This window comes from Pocillopora damicornis, chromosome 2 (assembly GCF_964200805.1).
Source record: "Pocillopora damicornis chromosome 2, jaPocDami1.2, whole genome shotgun sequence".
Taxonomy (NCBI): domain Eukaryota; kingdom Metazoa; phylum Cnidaria; class Anthozoa; order Scleractinia; family Pocilloporidae; genus Pocillopora; species Pocillopora damicornis.
In genome coordinates this window covers 36,474,533-36,492,678 of record NC_142671.1, presented here as the reverse complement: position 1 = coordinate 36,492,678, position 18,146 = coordinate 36,474,533, and the positions used below count along the sequence as shown (strand labels likewise).

Here is an 18,146-nt window from a genome sequence, read left to right as displayed (position 1 = left end):
TGTTGAAACCACGTCAACATTGGATCAACGAGGTGTACTTTGAAGTTACATACGACATAATTTGCATTTTTCCCCAGTCTTTTTAGTGTCCATGGTTTCAATTATAGCCCTGACACTTCGCGAGAAAAATTAACAAACAGGAAAAATATTACTCAGAAAAAAGCCTTGAATAGGCCGGGTAGATTTGTCAGCCGGACGTTTTCTAGTCATTAAAGAACATAAATTCCACGTGAGAAAGGTAGGTTTTACTCGTAATGAATGGTTGACAAATTTTCATAAGTAACCGCGATATCTCGGCGGAAGATTTAGTCCGTGTTCTTTGAATACACAAAGAATGATGTTAGCTTAATATACTTTTTTTTTTTCGTATCAACTCTCTCAAAACAAGTGGGAAATAGAACTGTAATAAATGTAACTGATAGATTCTTCTAACCAGCTTTTTTCGTTTTGGTTTTAAACAAGTGGGAAATAGAACTGTAATAAATGCAACTGATAGATTCTTCTAACCAGCTTTTTTCGTTTTGGTTTATAATACCAGGTTCAGCGTCTGAATCATCCAGCTTTGAAGGGGTTTTTTTGACGTTGATATTTTTCTGTCTGAGTAGATGAAAGCGAAATCTCGAGGAAAATTTAACTGAAATAATTCAATTCATGCTTTTCGGACCTGACCATTAGACCATTATCTCTCATCGTGAAAATTTCTATTCCAAAAACAATGGCGTCTGGTTGTCTTTTTGTTAACGAAGCAGCGACATACCGGGATATCAACAACATGTTATGCTTAGCTTTTGGCAACAGTACATAGTAAATTCGTTTGTCTGGCTCTCGTGTCGACCTGGTAAGCGAAATAAATCGTCAGAAAAACATGAAACAGTCATGAAAAGAATTCGAACGCCGGTCTTGGAATCCTTGCGGGGAGACTGTTCTTTCTTTCTTGGGGAGTTGACAAACTGAAGGAAATTAAGGAAAATAATACACTAGTGTCCGAGCTCGGATACTAGTTTCCGAGCTTGAACTCTATTGTCCGATTTCTCATACAAAAGTCACCTTTTGGACACGTGTCCAATTTTTGTCAAAAACAAGTGTCTGATCTTGGAATCTGGTGTCCGATTTTAGACACCAGAGTGCGATTTTGGACACTAGTGTCTGGTTTAGAACACCATTGTATGTGTATATACATATATTTGTCTTTGAAACAAAGGCAAAAGTGAAGTATAGTTTTTGCAGGATATGTATCCCATATCCACGAACTTGCCTACAGTGTTTGAGGACCTTAATCCGTTTAACGATGTGGTAGACACTCGAGTAGCCAATGCACCTAAGTACGAAGATTACCTGCCTTGAGCTTAATCGAAACGTCTTCGTCATAAGCACCAGTATGTAATAGGCTAACGTGCTCATAAAATTGAACCTTTCCCTCACTCACTTTTATTTACTTCAGGATGCTTGTCCTAAAACGTTGTTTGGTGCGGCAGCTGTGTCGCCATCCAGAGGTCAGCGTTCTTTGCCTACTGGCCGGTATATTGTATATTTACACAATTTTTTCCTCCTCTGGGAACCCGAATCCTCGTGTCCTTCATCCTCGATTCAATAAGGTAAACAATTTATAGCATACAACTATGACGAGTTCGTAATTGTTCCACGGGGATATTGCATCCATCAGTAATACGCGCTGAAAGTTTTCCTTTCACAAAAGCTGCTCGCTATCATTTCCGTGAAAGAAGTTGTGTTAAGTGGATAGTATATGGCGTGACCTTCTTGTATCGTTATTTAATATGAGAATGAGCCTTTCGTGTTAATACGTGTTAACGACTGGTTCATTCATGCCAAAGCACTTGGATAATTTGCTCTCGATTTCCAAGCTGATACCTCTCGCTCATCATATATCATGTTATAGATGGAATTTAAAATCTACTAAGTGTTGAACAATTTCGAATTTTTCAGGAATAGATATAATCTTCGGGGTCCATTTAAGATTAAGCTTCACCGTCACATATGAATGACGTCAACGACGCCACACTACCCCGCGCCCACCCCCACCACCACTTCCTCCTATCGGAGACTTTGAGAAGAGTATGTGATCATTAGTATATGCTAAGAAAATAGAAAGGGGAACGCGTGCGGGATTTGCGCATTTTGTACTTGCTGCAGGAAGCGAGGTAAACACACTCACAGCGAGCCGCCGCCACTTCGCGGCTTGATAATTATCCACCACCAGCCACCAACACTGAGACGAGCTAGTGGTTGTTAACTGTCACTGCATGTACCAACAGGATCCGGTGATGGACAAGGCAATTACTGGCCTTTCAGAGCTAACACCGAACAACTTTGACGAGCCAAGGCCTGTTTCTCCGATAACGTTGGAGGTTAGAAGTGTTGTAAGGCTGAAGTCGCAATAGCTTACGATACATTTTTCCTCAAACCCATGGAATATTTAAGTTTTGCAGAAAATGTCTAAGAAATTTTATGTAGTTCCCGTTAAGATCGTCACTAACATTAGAGAGCCATTTATTGATATTACAAATTACAAAGATTTTCCAGTCCAAAGGGTTCACACAGCATAATGTGATTTCCTAATAGCGTTATGTGAGTAACGAGAAAAACAATAACAAAGATGACATTATACCACCAACAAAAATGATCACAAAACTAATATTGCCCAATAACGGAGAGGCCAGAAGAGTAATGGTTCATATGCAGGTAATTTAGTCTTGAATTGAAACGTTTTCATTCAAACCTCTTTGACACCTGCTAGACGTCAATTTCAATTCATGAAAAAATTTGCGGAAGGTTATTTAGGATAGGCTCTTTGTAGAACAAATTGCAAGGATCAGTCATATCTCCTCCAGTTTCCAATCTGTTGTTTGAGCAAGGATTTCAAAGTATTTCACTTCTTGCCTACTCTGGTTAAACTGATTTTGTACTAGAGTCAAGTGACCCAGAAGAATACAGGTGACGTCATACCGGTCGAGGTGACAATAGCAGAACCTATAAGGAGTCACGTGGTGCAGAGTCAGAACGGTGACGTTAAGCCAGCCGAGGGGACAATTGCAGAGCCTATAAGGAGTCATGTAGTGCAGAGTCAGAACAATGACGTTAAACCAGCCGAGGGGACAATTGCAGAGCCTATAAGGAGTCATGTAGTGCAGAGTCAGAACAATGACGTTGAACCAGCCGAGGGGACAATTGCAGAGCCTATAAGGAGTCACGTGGCGCAGAGTCAGAACAGTGACGTTAAACCAGCCGAGGTGACAATAGCAGAGCCTATAAGGAGTCACGTGGCGCAGAGTCAGAACAATGACGTTAAACCAGCCGAGGGGACAATTGCAGAGCCTATAAGGAGTCATGTAGTGCAGAGTCAGAACAATGACGTTAAACCAGCCGAGGAGACAACAGCGGAGCCTATAAGGATTCATGCAGTGCAGAGTCAGAACATTGACGTTAAACCATCCGCGGAGACAACAGCAGAGACTACAAGGAGTCGTGCAATGAAGAGTCAGAACTATGATGTCAAACCAGCCGAGGAGAGAACAGCAGAGCCTACAAGGAGTCATGCAGTGCAGAGTCAGAACGATGACGTTAAACTAACCGAGGAGATAACAGCGGAGCCTATAAGGAGTCATGCAGTGCAGAGTCAGAATGATGACGTTAAACCAGCTGAGGTGAAAACTGCAGATTCAGTGAGGAGTCATGCGGCGCAGAGTCAGAACGATGACGTTAAACCAGCCGAGGTGACAACTGCAGAGCCAAAAAGAAGTCATGCAGCGCAGAGTCAGAACGATGACGTTAAACCAGCCGAGGAGACAACTGTAGAGACAGTAAGGAGTCATGTGGCGCAGAGTCAAAACATTGACGTTAAACAAGCCGTGGGGAAAAGAACAGAGCCTATAAGGAGTAATGCAACGCAGAGTCAGAACGATGATGTCAAAGTAGCCGAGGAGACTACAGCAGAGCCCATAAGGAGTCATGCGGCGCAGAGTCAGAACGATGACGTTAAACCCTTCGGGGAGACAACAACAGAGCCCATAAGGAGTCATGCAGTGCAGAATCAGAACGATGACGTTAAACCAGCCGAGGAGACAACTACAGAGCCAATGAGGAGTCATGCAGCGCAGAGTCAGGACGATGACGTTAAACCAACGGAGGATACAACTGCAGAGACAGTGAGGAGTCATGTGACGCAGAGTCAGAACAATGACGTCATACCAACGGAGTTGACAAAGGCAAACCCGTCCTCACAAACTAACGTGGAACCTGAAGAGGAAGACTCGTATACTCAGGTAATTCAGTCTGAAGATAAAAAAAAATTGTTTAACATTTGTTTTAGATACTTTCCTTGAAGTCTCACAAAGGTTCTGCCAAATCCCCTCTTTTCATGGGACAAATTGAAAAGAGCGTACTTAGAAGTATCTTCATAGCACTTCCGTGAACTTACTTTCATGTTTTTTCCGGATGACGCTTGTTCCTCAAAGCTCAAATTTTTACTCCACATTTGCTGTAGAAAAGTGTTCTTATCATCGAAAAAGAAAATGTCCGTGCATCATTCGTTTTAGATTGAGGCTTTTGATTTTATTTCTTTAACCCGTCCGCTCTGTCTCCTCCCCCCTCCCCCTCCTCCCTTGTTACTTTCCTTTGACCTGCATTGACCATTCCCATAAGTCCTCCATCTTCTCTTCTAAGCGATGATCCCGGCTAATATCTCATCTGAATTATTTACTCAGGAGAAAAAAATGGAAATGCCAGGTGGGGACATGAAATGTGAAGCAAATGAAAGTTGTCAAGGTTTTAGAGTTGAAAGCCCCGAACAAGCGAAAATCGTTTGCAACAAATATGGTTCCCGTTGCAAAGGCTTCGTTTATTCTTTGAAATCTGGTAAATTCATCCTAAAAGGCGAGTTGACGGATAAATTAGTGTTTTCAACTGAACACGACCTCTATGTAAAGAGTGACTTCGCGCAAAGTAATAAAACTTTGCAACATGGCAGCTGTGCTGTACCATTGGATCAGTTCCAGTCTTTTTCTGACGGATGCCGCTTGCCAGAGCTTGACCCAAATGACGAAAGTATAATACAGCTTATCTCCCGACCAACCCCGGTTCAGTGCCCAGGCTTCCAGCTGACACGCTACGAGGGAGGAGTCTTGGAACTTACGGAGGAAATCAGTAAAGGTAAGGAGGCGCAGCCAAGTGGAGGTAGTTGGTGCACTGCAATCTAGCTCCAGGTTCGCTCTCAAGATCTCTCGCCCTCTCTTGCCCTCTCAGGGCATCAAAGAGAGATAGAGAGACTCTGACTCCAGATCAAGAGATCGATGTTTGAGCCCTGTCCTCACAACTGTCTTGAGTTCTCTGCTAAGTCATTTCACTCGCAGCGCCTTTCCTCTCACTTCTACCGAAGTATAAATGGTATTACCAAACTTAAACTGAAGAAATTTTAGGAAGAGTTGCAGGGAACGTGCGATGGACTCAGAAAGAGAGGCAATTCTCCTTGTCGAAAACAGGGTCACAGGTTTAGGAAAGAGCTGACGGACCCGTTCTTACTAGGTTTTAAGCTTACAACACAATTGAAAGATATCCGAAATAAATATGCTAAATGTATTGTTTTAGGGCTGACTGATGGAAGTTCTTGCTTTTGCAGTCGATAACATCACAGCAATAACCTATCAACCCATTCTACGCCCTGATCACAAAGACTGGGGATTCGTATCGGGAGATTCGGTTAATCTTCAAACACATGAAACAAAGTTTCAACTGGGCTCGGAATTCGTCCGAGTTCAGCTTAGCACTGCAGATGGCAAAAAACACGTGGAATACCACGCCCAAGTCATCCCCAGATCCTTGACACAGGCTAACAGCAAAGAAGGCCTTCCGCTAAGCGTCGTCGTAATAGGATTTGATTCATTGTCCGCAGCTCACTTCCAAAGGGCTCTACCTGAGGCATACAAGTTTATGTCTGAGGAGCTCAACTCATTGTTTCTCAAAGGTTACTCTATCGTCGGTGATGGAACCACTCCTGCGCTAACAGCGCTCATGACAGGTACGAAGACAAAACGGGTTCAAACAGGCAAGAGATAATTTTAACCGAATTTTTGCTCCGAATAATATTAGCCGATCAATCACGTCCGAAAATTTTCAGTTATGATAACAATCATTCTTATATACCGCTGACTTTAATTCAACGCATCATGTTGCCTCCACTGTAGGTAAATTTGAATCAGAGCTTCCTGAAGCTCGACGGCAGTTCCCGGATACTGCATCTCTAGACCGCTGGCCACATATATTTAAGGACTTCAAAGAAAAGGGTTACGCAACATTGTTCAGTGAGGACTGCCCGGCGTACGGAGCGTTTAACTATCGACTTCATGGCTTCACAGAGCCACCTACCGATCATTTCTCACGTTTCTTTTGGGAAGCAGCTCACCTGACATCGGCGCATTGTATCCACAGTAAAAAACAACACAGGATTCATTTTGATTACATGAAGTCTTTCCTCGAGGCCTACAGAGGGCGGCCCAAGTTTGGTTTGTTTTTCCTCACTGACATTTCACACAATAATTTGAAATCTATTTATCACTGCGCTGATAATTTCTCGGCCTTGTTAAGGGATTTATCTGAAGAGAACTTGTTAAACGACACTTTGCTGGTTGTGATGTCAGATCATGGCTTTCGATACGGCGACACAAGGGCTACATTTCAGGGCAAGCTGGAAGAACGCCTTCCGATTATGTCTTTGACATTTCCACGTTGGTTTCTTCAGCAGTATCCTGAATTGATCCACAACTTGAAAGAAAATACTGAGATCGTAACGTCACCTTTCGATTTGTATGCCACCTTTAAACACGTCCTTAGCTATCCCCAGGTTCCAGCTAACTTAACAAGGGGAGAGAGCTTGCTCACCACTATTAATCAATCACGTAACTGCGAAAAGGCTGGAGTCGCCGAACATTACTGTCCATGTATTCAGTGGAAAGAGATCGACACGCGTGCAATGCACGTGCAACGTGCAGCTCAGGCGGTCGTTGATCACGTGAACAACTTAACGGCGTCTGATCCTTTAAGTTTAAGCCTATGTTCGCGTCTGGAAATAGACAAAGTTTCATCAGCTTATCAAAAACTTCCAAATATTAAAGTCGCCCAATTCCTTGGTTCCAACGACGTGCACGGAAGAAAGCCAATATTCTCAAGAGATGTCCCAGTTAATGAATGCTTATATCAAGTACAGATACAGACTGCCCCAGGAAACGGGTTATACGAAGCATCAGTGAATGTGCTGGACGGTAAATATCGAGTAACCGGTGACATAAGCAGGATTAACTTGTATGGCGAACAACCATGGTGCATTCTTGAGAAGAGACCAGATTTACGAAAGTTTTGCCTCTGCAAGGATTACGGCGGATAATAACTTATAATTAAAAGCTTTTAGAAAAATAGCTGCGGGAGGAATTATCTGCAAATTTTTTTTTTCAATCAATTATAGGCAACAATTTTGTACAGCACATTTGACGCCCTTCGAAGCAGACTTGTGCAACAATTGTTTTTCACCAATTTGAAATTTCGAAGATCAACAATGGATAGTTTAGAGCTCATCATATGCAGTTACCCTGCTCGGAAGGTCACAAAGTGTGGGCTGGTCTCAAAAAGCAGAGCAAAAAACTGAAACAACATAAAAAACAAAACATACACAAATGAGTACATTTTCCGAAATATATTAAAATATGTATTAGTGCACATTCCTTTTTAACAACTTTTATTACCTTCCAATGAAGAGATGAACATAATTCAAACTCTGAACAAATCATTTTCTTCGTGTATGCCTAATAACCGATCCAGTAAGGGTATATATTACGATATTTGTTGGTAAGAAAAAATTAACTAGGGAACCCGCTATATGATCCGTTTTTTTAACCTCGCGCCATTAACGGCGGCCCACAAGTTGTCTAAATTTGCGTGTTCGTTCTTCTGAGAGAATACATGAGAAAGCTTCCAAAATTGACTACTTCCTATGGAAAAGAACTGAAAGGAGAATAGCCACTGTTGCGCTTTACCGGAAGCAAAAATCCAACACGTTTTGCTTGCCTGAATGGCTTTTAGCTGACGCCGGGAATACAGGCACATGGACCGGCATACGCAGGAAAACATGACGGAACCACCTGTAATTATGTCTTTTCCATACTCAGTAATCAGGGAAATCTTTCAAAGCATTCCCTGACATTTTCTTTGACAACAGAAACCACACAAACAGCAGCACACATTTTCCCGCGATTTACACTAATCACGTGCACAGACCTACGAGTCCAGATTGATCTTTCCGTTTGCTATAATCGGTTATATACTTCCAAGGTTACCGGTTACCTCGCCACCAGGGAGACTCGCCACCAGCGAACTCGCCACCGAGGAACGATCTCGCCACCAACGTACTCGCCACCAAGCGAAGTCTTCTCGCCACCAACCACCAATAAAGAGATAAACTAGAATAAAGTAGTCGAGGAGAGTAGGATGTTCGAACGAGCACAATTCAAATCGGCCGAACGTTTGTCCGCTTGTCTGTATTTAAATTATGACCTTCAGCGACGTGTTAGATGTGTTCCGTTCCTAACTCATTGACATCAAAACGTATCGCGTTTGTCTTTTGCACGTAAGCGAGGAGAAATTGCAAAACTCGATGCGAGGAATAAAAACTTACTTCGGTTTCGAACGTGCTATCGACAACATACATTTATAAAGTTTGAGTACAGACAAGCGAACAAACTTATCGGTTTCGAACGTGCTATCGACAACATACATTTATAAAGTTTGAGTACAGACAAGCGAACAAACTTATCGGTTTCGAACGTGCTTTCGACAACATACGTTTATAAAGTTTGAGTACAGACAAGCGAACAAACTTATCAGCCGAACATCCTACTCTCCTCGACTAATCTCTTTATTGGTGGTTGGTGGCGAGTACGTTGGTGGCGAGATCGTTCCTTGGTGGCGAGTTCGCTGATGGCGAGTCTACTTGGTGGCGAGGTAACTGGATACCACTTCTAAAGGTTTCTGTTTGGCTATTCAGTTAGAAACCACTAGATCGATGATGCTCTCAAATGATAGTTCTAATAGTGCTGATCTAACTACTTTATATGTGTCACTTCATCTCAGTGATAAATTCCCTAGCTATCATGGTATTTTGATTTTTAAGAGTAATCTACTTAGAACCTCTGAGTATTAAAATTCGTGGCTAAAGAATTCTTCTACCATGGAGTCATAATCTATGGGAAGAGTATAGCCAGCGGTTTTCGCGCCTAGCGCAGCCGCACCAATAGCAGAACTCTCGCGGAGCTTTACCAGTGAGAAGCGTTTCACTTGGACAGCGGTGTTGCTTGGAGAGCAACTGATGCCAGTTAAAAAGCCTACAGTGGAAGATAAAGGATAGAGATCGCATAAATTTCCGAGTTAAAGAAAATTTTGTATTATCATGGATAACTCCATTTTGTTGGAGCGATCCAGCTTCATATCGTAAGGGTCGTTCGTTGCATAATTCCCCCACGTGATCAATAAGAGTGCATTCAATGGAGGGCTTGTTGGTATAGCGGGATCTCGTCCTACAAACATAGATCGTTTTCCCCGGTAGTATGAAATGCATTGTTATTATGAGGTGAAATTTTCAGTAAGTACCACTTCGACCACAGAGTTACCACAGAGTTACTTGCTTTCTTTTAATTTCAGTCGCAGCTGAAGGAAGCAACTGTTTTCATTTCATTACTTCATTTTGTCAACGTATCTTGAACAAATAAAGCTAACAGCCATTTTGAAAGAAACAATGATAGCGACTGGGCTGAAAATGAACTGACGCCACAATGAATTGCCACTTCTGACTAACGGCAACCCTTCCAACAAATTTGTTCAATTCAGTAAATATTGTTCCTTTTAAATTTGAAGATCATAAACTCCCGATATGGCTAATCAAAAGGCTACTCAAACTTCACATATCTATTCAATAACCTCTCTCTAAAAACTCTTGGAAATTTAATCCACAACAGTGCATTCTTAAGCACGGTTTGCTGGGTCTCGGAATCTGGTGTTGAATCCGAAAAAAATATCCTATTTGAAAATTCTTCTGAATTCTAGTTCAGTTTCTCTTTGATAATGTACCAAAATGTTTGGGAGAGATGAAAGTTCTGATGACTCTAAGGAGACAGAGGGTTAAAATGTACCAAAGGACTTTTGTTCTCACCATCTTTAAGAAGATTCCAGCTTTGCCAGACAGCACCAACACAAATGATTTGAAGCCCCTTGCTACTTCGTAAAAGAGTTTCTTGACATTCCTATGAATGAAATGAAACATTCGCTAATCTTCATGTGAACTCTCAGTATATCATAAACCTATTTTGGCTCGTTGAGGAGGAGCATAGCGACTAAAATTGACGCAACAGTGATATAAAAAGAAACGTCAATCAGCTCAGCGGTGAAATGTTGAGCATGCGCAAGCAGATCAATGTTTGCCGGCCGTGCGTCAATTTCCCGCGCAAAATTACTTACAAAGAGATAAGAAACAACCTTTATGACGCACAATAAGCGAATAACATTAAAATTTTCGCAGAAATCGGTAAAAGGAAACAAAACCGTGGAAAAGGAAAACAGGATAGTTCGAACGCAAAGCTTATTAAATTAAGGGTATCCTATTGATTTTAAATTTTATTTTGAGATTTTTCAATAAAGTTATCGTTTTTAAAACATCATGAGTCACTGCTTAGTGTGGTTGTTTGTAACCCTGAGAGACAACTTGGTTCTGACATCCTGAAATCATGCTACCTAGCAAGACCTAACCATTACGACTTTCAAACATGCGAAGATGTTTGAACCGGCCGACTGTTACGTCCGTTATGAGATTCAAAAAATGCTTAGAAACGTCCTTCACTTCCATTGCGAACATACTTTTTCAGCACAGTCACCCGGTTGATCACTGACACAAGAAAATGCTTAAACAAAATCTGATTTTCTATCCTCTCGATTTTGGGTGGTGTACTACCAAATTAACCAGGCAGGTACCACGAATGTTCAACGAAAAAATAAGTTACCTGATCCATGTGCTGAATAACAGCTTTCACATGTCTACCTAAAAGTTCGCCAGCTAAGAAGAACAGATGCTGACACAGAGGGTCTTTATCTTCTAATGCACCTGTATCACACATCCAAAGAAAAGAACATGTGGAATGAGAGAAATTGTTAGAAAAGTACAAAATGTTTCATTGTGGTCACGATATCTGAGAGACTACCGTAACAATTAGTTGGAGATCCACAAGCGCGTCAAAAGGGCCGCGTAACTGGTGAAGAATCAATAGATCTCTTCGGCATTACAACTGATAAAGGGCTTACAGAACAGCATGTGTCCTCCTTAAGTTAAAAATTAACAATCAGTTTACTGTAATAAAAAGATTTGGCAAGCTCATATCATCTGAAACCACCCTAGCAAGTCTTCAGTGTTATGGAATTTTATTCACAAACGGAACTCTAATAGACTGTAACTTCATAGCGAAAATATTCCACGAGTAATCAGTTTTTAAAGCCTTAAACTCCATCAAAAACAAGCTAATTATACATGAGCTTAATATACAAACCATCACTCTAACTATCTTGGAAAAGCCTTTATTTTGTTAGTTGTCCAGGCTATTTAAAAGACATGCCAAACCAATTCTCGCTCTTTTTCAGCAATCGTCCAATATTTTCTGACGGTATCACGTAAACGAATACAAAACCGCTAAAGTGAGCCAAGATTTAATCCCCGTGCCGGAATGAATTGAAAGTTTCCTCGAAATGATTTTCACAAACTTTTAGAAACACATCTTCCCCATGATATAAATATCCTCACCAACTGCTACAGCTTTACACAGCCCAGAATAGTACGCCTTGTCAAACTTTGCATAGAAGTGATCCAACATTCCAAACAAATTGTCTATCTAGTGTAATAGAAATGCAACAGTACCATTGATCAGTTACAATGAAAATCCATACCTCAGGTTCCAATGAATTTTCCCCTCTCAAAAAAACCTTTATTCTTGATCTATTTCAGAAGCTGAAATCTATCCTAATTGGAACCTTTCCTTCGCAATTCTTAACTCCCCTGGGTATCTGTCTGTACAACGCAAAAAGGTTTGTTCCCAAAAACTCCAAAATTTGTTGATTTTAAAAACAAGGCTCTTTACAATACTCCAATTCTTTTTAAGGCCCCTTCCTTTTTTCCCTGGGCAAATAAGGTCTCTGACAAGGGGCTAACGCTCGAAACATGAGCTTTAGAAACTCTTTACAGTGGTCAATTCACATGTACATTACCAACTCAGAAGACAAAATCAAATTAGCTTGTTATACCCCCCTCCCCTCCCCTCCCCCACCAACACAGCACTGCCTTACCCCCTTCACCCTTTTGACCCCTAGGAGTGACTCACATCTCATTCCTCTTTACAATATTACTGTGAATTAAACATTAAGGTCATGGTGATGAGAATAATGAAAATTATCACCAACTAAAAAAGCTCTTGATTGTTAAACAAATTCTCCTTGTCAGCACCTTAGGAAATGTCTAGAGAGCAGTATGGAGAACATCATACTGTAGAGGTTTAAACAATGATATGGGTTTGTTAAAGAACCTGTGTATTTTCTCATACCTTGAAATGTTCAAAAACCAGTTTCTTTACATAAGTAATGTCATGCTGCGGGGGTACCAGCCCATCTTCAGCATTAAACACTGCTTTGATGGCCATGTGTGATATACAAAATGCTACAAAAAAAAACAAACAAATAAACTCCTTGGTTGAGTGTTAAAGCTACAAATTGATTGGCACATAACAAGGTAATAGTAATCATGGGTTGGTTGATTCCTTTAAAAATTTACCTGATCCCTCATCACCAATCATATGACCCCACCCACCACAGTTGAATGTTTGACCATTTGGCGTCAACATTTGACAGTTAGAGCCAGTCCCTGATATCAGCACAATGCCGCCTGCAAAAAAATGTTTTCAAAATCACTCAAATGCATGAAATATTATTTTACTGAGGAGTAGGGATGGAATCAGTGAATGGGTAACTTAGAAACTGTTTAGGAAAATTGTCAGAAGGCTGAGGGTTAACCAGGTGGAAGAACAAAACCCTGGTGACTTCATGGTACAGTACTTGTTCAATCAGCCCTTTAAACCCTAACATCAGTATCCATATTCTCTATACTGTTCTCTATACATTACCCAAGGTGCTGACAAGGAGAATTTGCTTAACAATCAAGAGCTTCTTTAGTTTTTGATTATTAATTTTACTTTATTCTTGTTACCTAAACATTTGACTCAAGGATGATATTCTTATGAGAAATTGGATGCTAATCACTCAGGGGGAAAACGTTGAGCTCTGCTAGTGTAAACCATTAGGCTCAAGGGCTCACTCAACTTGAAAAGTAACCTTCCAACTTGTGTCTTTAAAAATCTATGGAATATCATTTCAACCCTAATCAACAAAGAATTGAATTCATTATGTTTGTCCATCACCAAAGAAAACACTACCTGCTGTTTCTAGTTCTCTGTCTAATCTATCAAATCTGTTCAATTGATGCATTTAAGCATAATATGAATTTAAAAAAAAAGGTACCTTTATCAGATGCAGTTGCAATAGCACCAACAGTGTCACAACACATGTGATACTTTTCACTACAGCCTGGGTATTTTGAAAACATTGTAGATATAGCTTTCTTCTGTATTTCATCTTTTTCCATTCCACTTAAAGATAGTCCCTGAAAAGAAAAAGGATGTTTATTTAGTGAAACCAAGTGTTAAGTGCAATAGTTTCGAGAAATGCCGGTCATTCACAAACCCATGTGAAAAAATATTAAGGAAAGAAAAATTAATTCTACACCAATCATCCAATAATGAAATCTAAATGCAACAAATTTTGGAAAATATCCTGCAAAAAGTGGAATTTAAAGAATGAGAGAAAATATGCTAAAATTTGATAAAGTCAGCTTGATTTGAACAGAGTAGTAGTACTTTAACTCTTCAACTCCCAGACGTGATTCACTTGAAACTTCTCCCTATAATTTTCAAACATTATCCAGCAAACAAGTAATGAGAGTACTTAAATGCATCAGGTAGAAGTTAATATCCTGATCTTACACCAAATTCTTTTATTTTTATTTACAAAGAAATGTGTAGCAGCTAGAGGGGTGAATTCACAATTAGATTTTGAGAGTTGAAGGGTTAAAAGCAAGTTTAAAACTATCCACAACTGGTCGGAAACAATTGTTGGGAAAATCACTAAATGCACCTGCTCATCTCAAACACTTTTTTTAGAAAAAAAATTGTTGTCCTTCAGTTAACCATACTTACTTACCAGAGAAGCTAATGGTTTATTGACATCAATCCCTGCAGATCTTTTTGCTTCAGTTACCATCTCATTTACTCTGTTCAGGCATTCATCCAGACCAATCAACTGTTGGAAATGTTTGATTTTCATGCACAAAATGAAACTAAATTTAAATTCTGTGGCCAAGCAAAAAATTGGGAGTAGAAAAGCAATACTTAGTGGTTCTGCAGCTTGCAACAACAAGTGTATTAGGCTGAATTTAAAATGTCAGTTGAATAAAACAAAATAAGTACTGTAAGTCCATCTCTGAGGACCAATTAATGGATATTTTTCACATCATAAAGGGATTGAACTTAGTTGATGCGATTCAACTTAATTTGACATCTCGTTTGTTTCTCTTTTTACTGTTCACTAATTTTCTTTTGAAAAAATCATATCTAAAAGCCCAGCATTAATAACATGTTTTTATCTTGCATTATGGAGGCATTACTTTCAAAGTTGTCTTCACTTTTTAATTCCTTAAAGATGTACACTGTATTGCATTAATTTTGTTTATTAGACCATGGTTACTGGACAAGGCAGTAGACAAACCCACAAGCATCTCTTCAAGTGGTCCTGTGTTCCAAATTTTTGCCACCTGATCATTTTTAATCTTGTAAATGTTACATAATTATAAGCACAATCATGAGAGGAAAAAATTGGTATTTACGGTTGGATTATGAGATATCCTACAGGTTTTTACACACCAAGACTTGGGATTGTTTATCTGGTAGCCACAAGCTTAGTTTTTTTGACAGATGCTGAATCCTTCCTTGGCAAAGCATACATTACTCTTCAATTCAAACCTTTTAATTGTCATTGCTTATAGCCAGTCTGGAAAGTGACTCAGGTACTAAAATGAAAAATTTTCAGACCATACCCAATGATTTGTGCCTTGTCCTGAGCTGTCGCCAACAATTTGTCCATCACTTGAAAGTATAATGGCTGTTGAGCCTGTTCCACCACTGCAATCAAGGATGTCAAGTGAAAGAATGTACAGAAACATGTCCAAAGTGATTTACAATAAACTGCTAACTTTTCCTTTCAGGTTGTCTTTTACAGGGAGAAAATGATTGCATCAAAGTCACTTTGGTCTTATTCCACCTCCTTTTCAAATCTGAATGATTAACAAACAGTCCATGAGTGCAAGTTAGATATGGGATGATAAATAACCACCAAGATGCATTGTGCAAGTTGACTATCTCAAATAAAAGTACATGGAATAATTGTTTCATTAAATTTCATTACATTCTGAGTGTTTGGATATTTTCTGAAAAAATATACACTTGGCATAATGCATTTCCATAAAGGGTGACTCAGATATATCAGATGATAACAGGAGTTGAGGTAACTAATCAGAACCCTACAGTTGAAAATTAAACAAATAAAACTAAAATTTAACTTTCCAAGCACTGTTCACATCACAAAAACATCTGTAAAGGATTTAAGCACAATTTCTAAAACTTACATGTTGGCCTCAAAGCAAATTACTCCACTTCCTCCACACTTTAATATCAACCAAATGACTTAAAACTATTTGTTTAACATTTTGAACTACCCTGCCAATATAGGTGATCTGTAGCAAGCACTGAGAAGAAGGACTTTCTTACACTTTCCCCATCCCAAACATGTCTTTGATCAGACTCATGCAATTCCAATTTTTATCGATGTGTCCCCTAAGGTTGGCAGGTTTCTTATCAGTGAAAAGAGTTCAGATTTATTCCTTTGCAGAAGCTTAGATTCTTTAGACATGGTTTAAAGATGCTGACAAGAAAAAAAATAGGATTTTATTTTTTAAGAAGATGCTTTTAAAAAGTTCAACGGGGGGGGGGGGAGGAAGGAGAGAGAGTTGTAGATAAAAATGAATTATCTCCATCCCTCTTTCTTTAGATTATTGTATATATAGATTATTGTACCTTGTCCCCTTACACAACATGCCTTTTAAAGCTTCGAATAACAATTTACTTTTCACATGAGTGATCTTCACATCACTACTTAAGCAGTAGTGGGACGCCAGGAAAAATTCAAGCCTGTACGGGATTTGAACCCACGCCCCTGTGATACCTTTGCAGTGCTCTATCAAGCTGACAAGCCAACTGGGAGCTGGTCATTTTTTCTGGTTTGCGCTTCTGAGAGCTAAGCAGTTCTCAAGGAACATAAAAATTTACTGCCTTGGAACAAACGTGGCCTAAGGGAAATGAATCTAATGTATCCAACCATGCTCCGTTTCCTCTCTTCTAGCAGGCGCCGAAGACTCGTGTACTGATGAGTGTTGCAAAAATTCATTCGATGCCAGCAATACGCAATTCCAGATATCGGAATTAAAGTCAAAAGAGGCTACTTACCCTTCTACACCACCGTAGTACGATCCGCTTTGAACAGATGCCATCTTGGAACTAAACTTGAGGATCATGGGTAGATTTCGTTACGTCACGCAATCCCTAATATCCTACAGAAATCACGCTACAACTACTGGACGTCCTAGAGGGACGAATTTCGTATTTATGGAAATGGAAGGCCGAACCAAAAAATTTAAACATCGATGAACAATAGCTGGAATCGTAGCAAGGGAGAGAAAAAAGGTGTGATTTATTTTGTAAGTACAGAAAGAATTAAAATCCATGGCAACATCCCTGCTGTTGTGATTGATTCGGCAGACATAAAAAAAAGTAATGTTAGATGAGAAAAGCTGACTGGAGGCTCCAGTCTTAAATTTGATCAATTAAGAAAGTTAAGTTGAGTAAAGTTGCGATTAGTCCAGAGAATGTGTAAGCGAAATGTTGAAATAGTCCTTTCCCCATGAAAGCGCTAGTTATTATTGGCGGATTAGTGAAGCTGATATTTATGCACACATGCTTCAGGGAAGTGCTTCAAATCAAAACAAATCTGGAAATGTCTCCTGCAAATGCATGCTACGTAAAAGCAAGAGATAATCACTTGATTTTCTAGCTCTTGGCAGTAGATCCTTTTAATTAATTTTTTTCTTGAAAAAACATATATGGGCAATTCTTGAATTGTCTAGAACAATAATAGACTCAGGCAGAGTGTAGTTAAGTGACGTCACGTGAATCCCCGTTGTGTCACTCGCACTATCATCACAAGTCGAATGACTCATCATTCCTTAGTTTGTCTTAGTTTCCTCGGCAGTCCGCGACTAGGCGTCCTCCCACTACCCGTGGAAAATATTTCAGATAGTTACGAATTCTTCCTAAAACTGCGTAAAGTTTCGCGAACAGTTTGCAGTTGCAATTTCATCATAGCTTCCTGGGCGGAGGGAGGCATTTGTAAGAGTGAAGTACTCTGTTTAGGAAGGCAACGCAGCAACCTCGACCGGGGCTCCAATCTAGTTCTTTCGATGCCGAGCCCAGTGCGCAAACACATCAGGGCACCTTTTTTACAACTCACTTTCGGCAGAAAGATGAATCTTGAAATCCTGCGGCTCACAATTCCGATGGTAAATAGCAGAGCTGATCGTACACTTTTTGCCATAAAGTAGATAAAGCTAAAATCAGAGTCTTTCTAAGAGACTGTAGCTTTGTGATGAAAAAAATATCACAACTTTTTGAAAAATGATGAAGAACGCAAGGGAACAAATAAATCAAATTAATCATTGGAGTTTTTTAACCACCTCGGCACATTTTTAAGACTTGAAATAGCCGACTCCTGTGTTTCTTTATTTTCAATTTTTTTTCTAATCTTAATGTCGTTTGAGCATTGTCAACTAGTCTAAATTGGAAATGAATGCGTTCTCCAGTTTCACACCCACCGCTTGTTCCAAAAATAATCCTGCA

At 39.8% G+C, this 18,146-nt stretch overlaps 2 protein-coding genes across 3 annotated transcripts; one reads left to right on the top strand and one right to left on the bottom strand.

Moving 5' to 3' along the window:
• Positions 1–63: 63 nt before the first annotated feature.
• On the top strand, positions 64–7,424 carry LOC113685582 (uncharacterized). 2 transcript variants are annotated; one of them, XM_089196623.1, is made up of 8 exons: positions 64–238; positions 1,442–1,595; positions 2,274–2,366; positions 2,928–3,731; positions 3,801–4,280; positions 4,722–5,166; positions 5,633–6,031; positions 6,198–7,424. In XM_089196623.1, the coding sequence occupies exons 2-8, from the start codon at positions 1,443–1,445 to the stop codon at positions 7,391–7,393; spliced, it is 3,570 nt and encodes a 1,189-aa protein (XP_089052749.1). In that variant the 5' UTR covers positions 64–238; position 1,442; the 3' UTR covers positions 7,394–7,424. The 2 variants fall into 2 exon arrangements, with proteins under 2 accessions (XP_089052749.1, XP_089052748.1); XM_089196622.1 differs by having other exon boundaries at positions 2,928–4,280.
• Positions 7,425–7,724: 300 nt separating this feature from the next.
• Positions 7,725–16,902, bottom strand: LOC113685581 (N-acetyl-D-glucosamine kinase). Its single transcript, XM_089196631.1, has 10 exons — positions 16,701–16,902; positions 15,236–15,320; positions 14,344–14,442; positions 13,606–13,747; positions 12,863–12,973; positions 12,636–12,748; positions 11,843–11,930; positions 11,052–11,152; positions 10,208–10,298; positions 7,725–9,383 (listed from the first exon to the last, which is right to left on the bottom strand). Exons 1-10 carry the CDS (start codon positions 16,766–16,768, stop codon positions 9,199–9,201), a joined length of 1,083 nt encoding a protein of 360 aa, XP_089052757.1. The 5' UTR covers positions 16,769–16,902; the 3' UTR covers positions 7,725–9,198.
• Positions 16,903–18,146: the final 1,244 nt, after the last annotated feature.

What these genes read in the sequence shown, in the direction of transcription:
- LOC113685582 (XM_089196622.1), top strand. Translation starts at nt 1,443, where the DNA reads ATGCTTGTCCTAAAACGTTGTTTGGTGCGGCAGCTGTGTCGCCATCCA. An exon ending in TACGGAGGAAATCAGTAAAG is followed by an intron (nt 5,167 to 5,632) that starts GTAAGGAGGCGC and finishes TTGCTTTTGCAG; the next exon opens with TCGATAACATCACAGCAATA. An exon ending in GCTAACAGCGCTCATGACAG is followed by an intron (nt 6,032 to 6,197) that starts GTACGAAGACAA and finishes CCTCCACTGTAG; the next exon opens with GTAAATTTGAATCAGAGCTT.
- LOC113685581 (XM_089196631.1), bottom strand. Translation starts at nt 16,768, where the DNA reads ATGATCCTCAAGTTTAGTTCCAAGATGGCATCTGTTCAAAGCGGATCG. An exon ending in TACTACGGTGGTGTAGAAGG is followed by an intron (nt 15,321 to 16,700) that starts GTAAGTAGCCTC and finishes CCTTGATTGCAG; the next exon opens with TGGTGGAACAGGCTCAACAG. An exon ending in GATTGGTGATGAGGGATCAG is followed by an intron (nt 12,749 to 12,862) that starts GTAAATTTTTAA and finishes TTTTTTTTGTAG; the next exon opens with CATTTTGTATATCACACATG.